The following is a 12,236-nucleotide window of genomic DNA, read 5'->3' as shown; positions in this document are numbered from 1 at the left end:
CTTACTCTCTCCATCTTTCTCTCTCTCTCTGTTTCTGTCCTTATCTCTCTCTGTCTTTCTCTCTCTTTCTTTTTTCTTTCTTTCTTGCTCTCTTTCTCTCTCTCCCTGTCTCTCTTTATCTTTCTGTCTTTCTTACTCTCCTCCTCTCTTTCTTACTCTCTCCACCTTTCTCTCTCTCTCTTTCTTACTCTCTCTCCATGTCTCTCTTTGTCTTTCTCTCTTTCTTACTCTCTCCGTCTTTCTCTCTCTCTCTGTTTCTGTCTCTCTTTCTTTCTCGCTCTCTCTCTTCCTCTCTCTCCATGTCTTTTTCTCTCTCTCTTTCTTACTCTCTCTCCATGTCTCTCTTTGTCTTTCTCTCTTTCTTACTCTCCGTCTTTCTCTCTCTCTCTGTTTCTGTCTCTCTTTCTTTCTCGCTCTCTCTCTTCCTCTCTCTCCATGTCTTTTTCTCTCTCTTTCTGTCCTTATCTCTCTGTCTCTTTCTTTTTTCTTTCTTTCTCGCTCTCTCTCTCTCTTTCTCCCTGTCTCTCTCTTTATCTTTCTGTCTTTCTTACTCTCCTCCTCTCTCTCTCTTTCTTACTCTCTCCACCTTTCTCTCTCTCTCTGTCTCTTTCTTTGTCTCTCTCTTTCTTACTCTCTCTCCATGTCTCTCTTTGTCTTTCTCTCTTTCTTACTCTCTCCGTCTTTCTCTCTCTCTCTCTTTCTGTCTCTTTCTTTCTAAATGATCTGGAAATCCGAACCACAGAGTGAGGTGATTAAATTTGCAGATGATACAAAACAATTCAAAGTTGTCAAGACGCATGCGGATTGTGAAAAATTGCAGGGGGACTTTGGGAGACTGAAAGACTGGGCATCCAAATGGCAGATGAAATTTAATGTGGACAAATGCAAAGTGATGCACATTGGGAAGAATAATTTGAGTCATAGTTATCTGATGCTAGGGTCCACTTTAGGAGTCAGCACTTACAGTAAGAAAAAGAACTCGATGTCATTGTAGACAATACGCTGAAATCTTCTGCCCAGTGTGTGATGGCGGCCAAAAAAGTAAACAGGATGCTAGGAATTATTAGGAGAGGGAAGCAGTGGCGATCCTAGCTGGCATGACACCCGGGGCGGAGTGCCGATGAGCCCCCCCCCCCCGGGTGCAGCGCGGCCCCCCTCCGGCGAAATGACGCCCCCCCCCGGGTGCACGCCGCTGGAGGGGGGGTGCCGCGGCGCGTGCCTGTCAGCTGAGTTCGCTAACTTCGCTGGAGCTCCCTCTGCCCTGGCCGGAACAGGAAGTAACCTGTTCCGGGGCAGAGGGAGCTGCAGCGAAGTTAGCGAACTCAGCTGACAGGCGCGCGCCGTGGCACCCCCCCAGCGGCGTGCACCCGGGGTGGACCGCCCCCACCGCCCCCCCCTTGGTACGCCATTGGAGGGAAGCAAAATAAGACCAAAAATATTATAACGCCCCTGTATCGCTCCATGGCATGACCTCACCTTGAGTGTTATATTCAATTCTGGTCGACGTATCTCAAAACAAATATAGAGGAATTACAAAAGGTTCAAAGAAGAGCAACCAAAATGATAGAGGGGATGAAACTGCTCCCATACGAGGAAAGGCTAAAGAGGTTAGGGCTTTTCAGCTTGGAAAAGAGAAGGCTGAGGGGGGAAATGATTGAGGTCTACAAAATCCGGAGTGGTGTGGAACAGGTGGAGGTGAATCAATTTTTCAGTCTCTCAAAAAGTACAAAAACCAGGGGACACTCAATGAAATTGCATGGAAATACTTTGAAAACAAATAGGAGGAAATATTTTTAATTCGAAGAATAGTTAAATTCTGGAACTCGCTGCTGGAGGATGTGATAATGGTGGTTAGCATATCTGGGTTTAAAAAAGGTTTGGACACGTTCCTGGAGGAAAAGTCCATAGTCTGTTATTAAGATGGACATGGGAGATTGCCACTGCTTGACCCGGGATTGGTAGCATGGAATGTTGCTACTCTTTGGGGTTCTGCCAGGTACTTGTGACTTGATTTGGCCACTGTTAGAAACAGGATACTGGGCGTGATGGACCATTGGTCTGACCCAGTACGGCTATACTTATGTTCTTAAAGTAGTCCCTAGTTCTAGTGTTCATGCCTTCAGTGTTCCACAGTACGCTATGAACCCCCGGATTCTATAAACGGCACTCAAAATTGCACGGGGAACTTTGGGCGTTTTCCTAAATTCCATGCGCAATTTAATTGAATAATTAACCAATTGGTGCCGGTAATTGGGAACTAATAATCATCAGCACTAATTGGCAACAATTAGAACTTATTCCTGCCTCTTGCTGGGTGTATTCTATAAATACGCACACGTAAATTCTAGAGCACACATGTGAAAAGGGGGCGGGGCACGGACATTTTAAGAATTTATGCGCACCATTACAGAACGCACCCGATCCGTGCCTAATTTAGGCACAGGAATTTGCACCAGGTTTCAGTTATTGTAAATGTAAGCGCTGATCCTGGAGCTAGGCGTTATTTAATAAGTGGCGGCCAACTCGGAGTCCTGTTTACGTAACAGCACTTAGCTCTCAGGGGCCCTTTAAGTTAGGGTTACCAGATTTTGTCCCCTCAAAAAGGAGGACGCATGCCCCGCCACACCTCACACCCCGCCCCCTTCACGCCCTCGCTCCGCCCCGTCACATTTTCCCCTCCCCCCTGTCACACACCCCGTCACCCCCCCTCCCCTTACCTTACTACTGCCCTGGTGGTCTAGTGACCTCTTCCGCCTTCAGGGCAGGAAAGAGCCCGCTCTTTCCTGGCCAGAGTGCTGCCCTGCATGCTTCCTTCCTGTTGCTGATCTCGGCGCTGTTGGAGATTCTACATGGAATATTGGAGATTCTACATGGAATGTTGCTACTATTGGAGATTCTACATGGAATGTTGCTATTCCACTAGCAACATTCCATGTAGAAGGCTGCGCAGGCTTCTGTTTCTGTGAGTCTGACGTCCTGCACGTACGTGCAGGACGTCAGACTCACAGAAGCAGAAGCCTGCGCGGCCACATTGATGAACTGCAAGGGCCGACTTCTACAACATGGAATGTTGCTAGTGGAATAGCAACATTCCATGTAGAATCTCAAATAGTAGCAACAGTGGAGGAGTGGCCTAGTGGTTAGGGTGGTGGACTTTGGTCCTGAGGAACTGAGTTCGATTCCCCACTTCAGGCACAGGCAGCTCCTTGTGACTCTGGGCAAGTCACTTAACCCTCCATTGCCTGCCGCATTGAGCCTGCCATGAGTGGGAAAGCGCGGGGTACAAATGTAACTAAATAAATAAATACCCTCTCATAATGTAATATTAGCGGGATTCTGGAGCAGGCCCAAAAGGACTGTCCCTAATGTGAAGCTGTTTCTACTATGGAGCAGTGGCGTAGCCAAGGGTGGGCCCAGGCCCACCCATTTTGGGCTCAGGCCCACCCAGTAGCAGCATATCTATGACGTGGCTGGCAGAGATCCCCAAGCCCCACCAGCCGAAAACTCCCAACAACTGTCCCTCCTGCATACCTTGTAAATACCAGATCTTCGCCTGCAGTGAGCAGCGACTGATACATACTGCTCGCACCAGCCCCACAGCCTTCCCTCTGATGTATTCCTGCCTATGCGGAATCAGAGGGAAGGCTATGGGGCCAACATGAGCAGTGTGTATTAGTTGCTGCTCGCTGTCGGTGAAAATCTGCTATTTAAAAGGTATGCAGGGGAGGGGGTGATGTTTGAGAGACCCTATGGCATGCAGGCGAGAGAGGGAGAGACCAAATCACTTGCGGAGTACTTCTGCCCACCCATCTTGGGCCCAGGCCCACCCAAAATTGGGTGCCTGGCTACGCCCCTGATATGGAGATCCAGGCTTAAGGCTTGTGATACTGTTAAGCAGGAACGACTAAACTCTCGTTATTTATTAGAAACCTGGAGGAATTATCTTTCCAAAAAAAAAAAAAATGTCTCCTATTCTCAAGCATTTCCCTCCTGCAATGTATTGCTTCTCATCTTTGTCTGTGTTCAGCAATTTTATCCCGATGCTGCCTATAAATGAGTCACCTGCATTTGTTCTAAGTAGTAACAGAGGCCCATGAGCTTGGATTTAATAATCGCGTCTGTTTCAGCGGTGAGGGAAATATTCTCGTAGGTCTGCAACATTAGATGAATAAAACGGTATCACTTTTATGTTATTATTCATCTTTGTTGTCCTTGATTAGCTTTCGAAGGTTGCCCTTCTTCCTCAGATCGGAAGGAAGAAGGGCAACCTTCGAAAGCTAATCAAGAAATGTATTAAGTTATGTCCAATAAAAAAAAGGTATCATCTTATTTTCTTTTCCATGTTTTCTTTTGTTTGATTTCTATTGATTCTACATGGAATGTTGCTATTCCACTAGCAACATTCCATGTAGAAGTCGGCCCTTGTAGATCACCAATGTGGCCGCGCAGGCTTCTGCTTCTGTGAGTCTGACGTCCTGCACGTACAGACTCACAGAAACAGAAGCCTGTGCAGCCTTCTACATGGAATGTTGCTAGTGGAATAGCAACATTCCATGTAGAATCTCCAATATTCCATGCAGAATCTCCAATAGTAGCAACATTCCATGTAGAATCTCCAATAGTAGCAACATTCCATGTAGAATCTCCAATGGTATCTATTTTACTGTCATAGTAATGCTTGAATGTTTTCACTTATATACACTGTCAGCTAGCACATTTGCTTATTTCCGATCTGAGGAAGAAGGGTAACCTTCGAAAGCTAATCAAGAAATGTATTAAGTTATGTCCAATAAAAAAGGTATCATCTTATTTTCTTTTCCATGTTTTATTTTGTTTGATTTCTATTGATTCTACATGGAATGTTGCTATTCCACTAGCAACATTCCATGTAGAAGTCGGCCCTTGCAGATCACCAATGTGGCCGCGCAGGCTTCTTGCCCAAGATCACAAGGAGCAGGTGAAGGGGGAAGGCAATTGCTTATTGTGTCAGCAAGGCAACATAGTTCTGCCAGGGAGGCAAGAACTCACGAGATAAGTGCACAGTTTTTTCACCTAGTATATATTTTAAAAGAAATAAATGATTTTATAGCACTGTGGTGATTGGGAAGCATAAAAAAATGTGAGCAGAGATTGCTCTCTCCCAAAAAACAGAGTGAGAGTTACTTAATGAAAGAGGTGCTATGCCACGTTTTAGCAGCATTATTGACTGCAGTTACAGTGGTTTATATCTGAGGGTACTCTACACATAAAAATTACATATTATATTGGTGGAATATTGGTGAAATACTGGTGAAACAACTGTTGGTTAAAGCACTTTTTTGAAGTAGGTGGCTTTTAAGTCCTGGTTTGTGTATACAAGCAGTTGAATGTTACCAGAGACATTGATATTGTGAATTCGTTTTCTGCTAGTGGAATAGCAACATTCCACGTAGAATCTCCAATAGTAGCAACATTCCATGTAGAATCTCCAATAGTATCTATTTTATTTTTGTTACATTTGTACCCTGCGCTTTCCCACTCATGGCAGGCTCAAAAAAAAGTCGTCCCCATAATTGGGAGGGAGATGAAAGGACTACGAGGAGGCTCCCCATGCTGCTGGCAGCTATCGGCGGCTTCTGCTCCGGCCGCCTTGCTCCTTTCTGTCTGCCCTGGGGTGTTAGTAGCACGTCCGATGCCCCTCCTCCAGGTCTCTCTCAGCCAATCACAGCGCATTTGGCTTAAGACTAGTGATTGGACTAAATTACAAAATACTCCCCTTGGGAAATAATTTATGTTGGATCGGTAGGGTATGCCTTTTTAAAAAAGTTAGTTTTTAGTGTTTTCCGGAAGTTTAGGTGGTTCTTCGTAGTTTTCAAGGCTTTTGGTAATGCGTTCCACAGTTGTGTGCTTGTGTAGGAAAAACTGGACGCGTAAGTTGATTTGTATTTGAGTCCTTTGCAGCTTGGGTAGTGCAGATTTAGGTACGTTCGTGTTGATTCGGATATGATCTGCATATCCCTTTGTGCACAGCCTCTGGGGTATTCTTCAGCCTCACAAATGGGAGAGCTCCGCTACATCAGTTTCCTGTTTTTTTTTTTTTTTTAACCAGTTATCAGCCCACAGCGTCTCTCCTATACCATAGGCGGGGACCATAAAGGTTTCAGCCAATAGAAGGCAGTCTGAAAAGGATGACAGACAGCACAAGGTCCAATTAAAAATCAAGAGGGGGGAAATGCGAGTTCAGGCTACAATCAATTTCTTTATTAACTTACTTTTCATATACATGCTGGCTGCAGCTCTTTGGTTACAGATAATAGATTTCTGATTTCATTTATTTACTAACTTTATTTGTTCACGGGTTATCGTTTGAGTTCTTTGGGAGTAATATTCAACCGGTGATGCTCCGTTTTTGATAAACACTGAATGCTGCTGGCTGAATTGTGCCAGATACACAGGGTTGGGTCCTACCTGGGACCGGCGCTGAATAATGCAGGCATGACCCAGGTATCACCAATATTCAGCAGCCGATACCTGCCCTGTTAACTTAGGACAACCTTTTTCTTCTGCTAAGTTAACTGGATAGTTATTTGGGCACTGCCGCGGTACTCCTGGACCAACCCCCGCTTGCGTCCGGCAGTCTGCCTGGTTCTTCAGTGGCCCTGTGGGTGTGACCGGGTCAGGGAGGTGCCCTTTCCACCTGATTAAGTAGCATTGACTATCAAACCCTTTATTTTTAAGGAGCATCACCTGTTAGGTCCATGTTACCTGGAATGGAACAATCCAGGCCTGCTTTTGTCCATCACCCCTCTCCAAAGCATGCTGGGATATGTAGTTCTGATTTTCCATTAAAAAAAAAAAAAGGAACCGAAATCTCCAGTCTGCAATGAAGAGAGAGTTTAAACCCAGGCCTGGCTCAGCCAGGCTTGGAAGTGGATGAGACGGGTTAGGAGTGGCAGGTTGTCTGCCCCCCACATCCTGACTACCTACCCCTTCAAAAGACAATGATGGGGAACAGGGGCATAGCTACGTGGGGCCATGGGGGCCCTGCCCCCCCCACCAACCCCTTCGACCCCCCCCCCCCACTGCCAACCCTACCCCGCTGCCGTCGGGTACGTTTGCTGGTGGGGGCCCCCAACCCCTGCCAGCCGAAGTCATCTTCGGCGCGGCCGCGTTGCTGATCTGCAAGGGCAGGCTTCTGTTTCTGTGAGTCTCGGACGTCAGACTCACAGAAACAGAAGCCTGCCCTTGCAGATCAGCAATGTGGCCGTGCCAGAGAAGAGGACTTCGGCCGGCAGGGATTGGGGGCTGGCAGGGGTTGGGGACCCCCGCCAGCAAAGTTACCCGGCAATGGGGAGGGTTGGCGGGAAGAGGGGGGGTCAAAGGTGGTGGTGGCTGCGGGGAGGTAAAAAATGGCAGGGGGGTGTCGGTGGCACCGGGGGGGGGGGGCTAAAATGTGCCCTCTTACCTCGGGCTCTGGACCCCCCTCCCGCCGAAGTCTGGCTACGCCCCTGATGGGGAAATGATCCTCTAAGATTTATAAAGTGCTGGTGGGGTTACAGAAACTGCTGTCTCTACAGTCTGAAAACATCAGCCGCAGGCATGCAGCCACCCCTGGTGTGGAAACTGTAGTGACAGGCCCTACGGCCTTTTAGTGACATACTTTATAGAAAGAAAACAAAAGATCAGGGTCTTAATCTCTTCCAGGGCACAGGGGGAGGAGGAAAAGCACACACAGAATCAGGAACAGAGCCAGGACCCTCGAAAATCAAGAGGTAAATTCAAGAAAGGTCGTCTAAAGTTAGATGCCAAACATTTGCCCCTCAATATTCAAAACTATTTAACTGGCCTCGAACGCCTAACCATGGATATTCTGCATCTAACTGGCTACGTTGAGCGGTCAAAATAACCGCTTAAATACCAGGCCTATCTTTAACTGCTCAAAAAAAGTTAACTGGTTACCCCCTCCCCCGGATTCTATATAGCATGCGTAGAGATCTGCGCCAAAATCGGCACGGATTCTATAACAATGCGCACAACTCAATTGGCTTAATTAGCTAATGACAGCACTTAACAGGCAATAATGAGCACTAATTGGCAATGATTAGAATTTAGGCGCACAAGTCGCTAAGCGTATTCTGTAACAACTTCTAACGTGTGCAGGCAAATGGTTATGGGTGGGGTTATGGGCGTTCTCGTGGGCGTTCCAAAATTTACGCACCTACTTATAGAATATGGCCCAGTGCGCCTAACTCTATGAGATGGGATTTACGCCAGGTTTTAATTGGTGTAAATGGATGCGCACAGATTTCAGCGCTCGAATATCAACTAAGCGTATTCTATAATCTAGGCACCAATTATAGAATACGCTTAGTTGGCACTTTTTTAGGGGCCATGTATAGAATCTCCCCCTTAAGGGCTGAATAGCAAAATATCTGGGGTCAGCGCCGAAGGCAGCGCTTAATGTGGGCTTCCTCCCGCTGGCTGAATATCGAGCCCTTGGCCGCTAAGGGGCCAATATTCAGACAGTGGGAGCTACCCTGGCTAACTTTTGCGGTCAGCGGGTGATGCCAGATATTCAAGGCCGGGCCATTTCTGGTGACCAGCATTGAATGTTTGGCCACTAAGAAAATAGCCAGCCAAGTCGATATTCAGCGCTGGCTGGCTAAGTTCACAGCTGCCAAAGATAGGCCTGCTAATAACGAGGCCAGATTTGGCTGCCAAACTTAGCTGGCGATGCACTGAAAATCGGCGGATAGCTGGTTACATCCTGCGATATAACTGACTATCTACTAAGCAGTAACCAGGAGTAGTCAGCGGGAGACAGCCGACTGTCTCCTGCTGAATATTGGCAGATAGCTGGTTAAGGACCATTTAACTGACTAGGTACCATTCCTGGCCAGTTAAATGGTTTTGAATATCAGGGAACAAAAAAGGAGGGAATAAAATCCTCACGAAAGAAAAGAGTGAGGCAGATCCAAAGAGGATAACAAAACATAAAAGACTTTATTGTAAAAGTCATAGAAACGACCCGACACGGCCGTGTTTCGGCACAAACACCTGCCTCAGGGGTCAAACAAATCAGTCGGGTTCTAGTAAAAAAAACTTGACTTAAAGAAGATGTTATAAAACGTCGTGTCTTTCCAAAGGAGAAACCGCTCGGCGATACAGCAACGTTTTGCAGGAAAAAACGGATTTGCATTTATCACGTCACCATGTCGGGTCGTTTCTATAACTTTTACAATAAAGACTTTTATATTTTGTTATCCTCTTTGGATCCTCCTCACTTTTCTTTTGTTTGGATATCAGGGGACACGTGTCAACTCTATTACGACAGTTCAGCGCAGAACTGTGGTTAACTTTAGGTGCGACACTTATGTAAGAGTTCGTGTATAACTGCATGTATCCTATAACTTGTGTACACAAGTCCTGGACACGCCTCTGGCCCGCCTATTCCCCTCCCCAGGCCACACCTCCTTGTTGTTACACGCTGTGGATTTTGCGTGTACATCTTATAGAATACCGACTACGGTCAGTTGACTGTGTAAGTGCTAACTAGCGCCAACTATTTAGCGCTATTTAGTGACTTATTCTATCGTTTCTGTGCGCAACTTTGCACACTATGCGTAAGGTCGGGCATGCAAATTTATAGAATTTTGAGGGCGCATTACTAAAGGCAGGGCTACAAATCCCAGAATTCATTCTGAGCAGAAAATGATCTCCTTCCCTCTCTGACCCTTGGGGATAATTGGATGGCTCTGTACGGCCAGAGGTCATTAGAAGGTCAACCCTAGAAGCAAGGCATCCAATCTTCCCCTGCCAGGAGCAGCTGCAGGTTGTTGTGACCGCAGCTCGGCTGTGGCATTGAGTTAAGGCTACGTGTGCAGCTGGGCATGAGGGATAGTAATGGCCTGAGCGTTGACGATGGTGATGGGCTGTTTCCTCTTCTTAATCTCACGACTCATCTGGCACCAGGCGCAATTGTAACACCAGCAAAGGATGCAGCAGTCATTACAGATAGAGCCCTACAAAGGAAGAGAACAGAAAGGGCGTCAAGGTTATGTTCCCACATCTGGCTGGGCTGCTGCAAGAGTATTAGGCATTCCAGGTGAATCTTCCCAGCTTCCTCCATTTAACAGTCAAGCTGCTAAAGCCCTCACCACCACCACATCCTTCCCAGAAGAACCTTCAAAACTACATAACTGGACATCATACTCATATAAATAGATGAGAGGCCTCTGAGGTTCTGCTCTAGGTGGATAGCAGAGACCCCTAGTGCCTCTACTGAAGTATTGCACTGTGACCTATTCGTACCCATGCAGTCTCTAGAACAAGGGAGGGCTTTTCTGACCAGTGGGGTAATGGTAGGAGGTGACCCACTTTTGGAGGGAAATTGGGACTGGTATGAAACCCAAGTCCTAAGGGTGTTGCCTGCCTTTGGTACCCCTGCCATTGTATCAGAAGAAGCAGAGAAGTAGTGAGAGGTATCGGGGGGGGGGGGGGGGGGGGGTCCTTTGGCCTGTAGATATTCCTAAACGTGTGCATTAAGCATCTCTGGAGCACGAGAGAGCAGCAGGGGAACCACTGGTCCTGGAAATAAAAGAGAGAATACAGCAGGCATCCCCTAGATCTCAGCAAAGAGGGCCAGGCAGCCAGGGGGAAGCATAGCCGCCGAGGGGAGGCAAAATTCCCTGAGCCCAGGCCTCCAGGGTGGGTCCGCCGCAGGTCTCTCTCCTGCTCCTGACGGGACCAGGGAGATCGCATCCCAAAAGGATCAGGAGAGAGAAAACTACAGCACCAGGCCCCCACTGCATTGCCTGCCTAGCAGCTGCTGGGCCCTCAGGCCGTGCATGCTCAGTTTTGAGACTGAGCACATGCGAGCTGAGGAAAGCAGCCGCAGGGGGCAGGCAATGCTGGGCAGAGGAAGGAGCCGCCCTGCCTGCAGCTGGCGGGGCCAGCCAAGGTACTTCGGGAGGGAGGGAGGGGGCGGCGATGACAATTCTGCCCCAGGCCCGGCTCAGTCTCTTGGCGGCCCTGTGGGGGAACCACATCTGAGGTCAATCTAGCTCTTCCAGAAGAGTCCCCTGAGACAATGATGTTACTTTTTACTTCTCTGCCTTTACTACTTGTTATTGCTGTGGAATCGACTCTTTGGCTTGAAGACTCTTTGTCGGTAAACATTTTGGTTCAGATCCCCAATTCTGGCCTGGACTGAGTTACCGAGTTCAGGTAATGAATGGAAAGTGTGGAGCCCCCCCCACTCCCCCTCCCAGTTATACTGGTTCCCACCTGGACCTCAAAACTGTATCTTGTGAGAATAACCCTGCAACATCAGAGGTACCTCCCTGACAATGTTCCCTCCCACCCGCCAAGCAGCATATCAGAGCTCTGTGAAGACCACTCCAGAATGGCAAGGATTATACAGATAGAGATACAATGCGAACAATTTCCCAAAGTCATTTAAACCAATAAATGTCCCATTTGAAATTCACCCACCCTTCTCGCAGGTAAACGTACACCCTGATGATTCTTTGAACATGTGTGGCTATCAGGACCCATCATTTTGCTTTGCCTGCAGCTTCTCCTTTTTAACCCCTTCCCCCCCACCAGAAGTTGCTACCCTAGGCGACGGCCTAGTTTGTGCAGTAGGCCAGCCCTGATATCCTGCCAGTAACACCTGTTGTGAAGAAAGTCATAGCTTGGTTTTGGAAAGAGATAAGGTAAGAGACGGGGTGAGACAGAGATTCTCCGTTTCAGTGTGGGACAAAGCAGCAGTGTAGCCAGACCTGCCATTTTGGGCGGGCCCCACATTAACCTGGGTGGGCTGTTCCCAACCCCACCCCTACACAGTAATTTTAAAATATTCCCTCCCCCCCCCCCGGCATTTTCTTCTGTCTCCCTCGGCCTACCTTGGCAGCGCTTTCTCCCTTCGCCATCCCCTCCCTCTCTTCTGATGGCTCTCCCCGTCCGCGTGGTCTGTTTATTTTTAGTCCTTGAAGCGCCGTTCTCCCTCCGGCACCGCACCGGCGATTCCGATAGCCTTTTGCCAGCGTGCGTTGTCAGAGACGGGGCCTCTCAGGCGCGTCCTGAGGTGGGATGCGCCTAAGGAGAAGCCCCGCCCCCGACGATGCACGCTGGCAGAAGGCTATCGGAATCGCCGGTGCGGTCCTGGAGGGAGAACGGCGCTTCAAGGACTAAAATTAAACAGACTACGCGGATGGGGAGAGCCAGCAGAAGAGGCAGGAAAAGATGGCTTGGGT

The 12,236-nt window shown here is 48.1% G+C and overlaps 1 protein-coding gene across 6 annotated transcripts in view; it reads right to left on the bottom strand.

The window, feature by feature from the left end:
- Nucleotides 1-9,477: 9,477 nt before the first annotated feature.
- The window catches only part of LOC115457906 (cornifelin homolog), a 44,168-nt gene continuing 41,409 nt past the window's right edge, over nt 9,478-12,236 (bottom strand). For all 6 annotated transcript variants that reach the window (XM_030187592.1, XM_030187593.1, XM_030187595.1 and 3 more), the window contains one exon: nt 9,478-10,001. In XM_030187592.1, coding sequence (XP_030043452.1) covers nt 9,852-10,001 — 150 coding nt within the window. In that variant the 3' untranslated portion in view covers nt 9,478-9,851. The remainder of the gene's footprint in view (nt 10,002-12,236) is intronic.

The sequence above is a fragment of the Microcaecilia unicolor genome, chromosome 14 (genome assembly GCF_901765095.1).
Source record: "Microcaecilia unicolor chromosome 14, aMicUni1.1, whole genome shotgun sequence".
Taxonomy (NCBI): Eukaryota; Metazoa; Chordata; class Amphibia; order Gymnophiona; family Siphonopidae; genus Microcaecilia; species Microcaecilia unicolor.
Note: the sequence above shows the minus strand (reverse complement) of the source record. Positions and strands in the feature narration are given on the sequence as shown.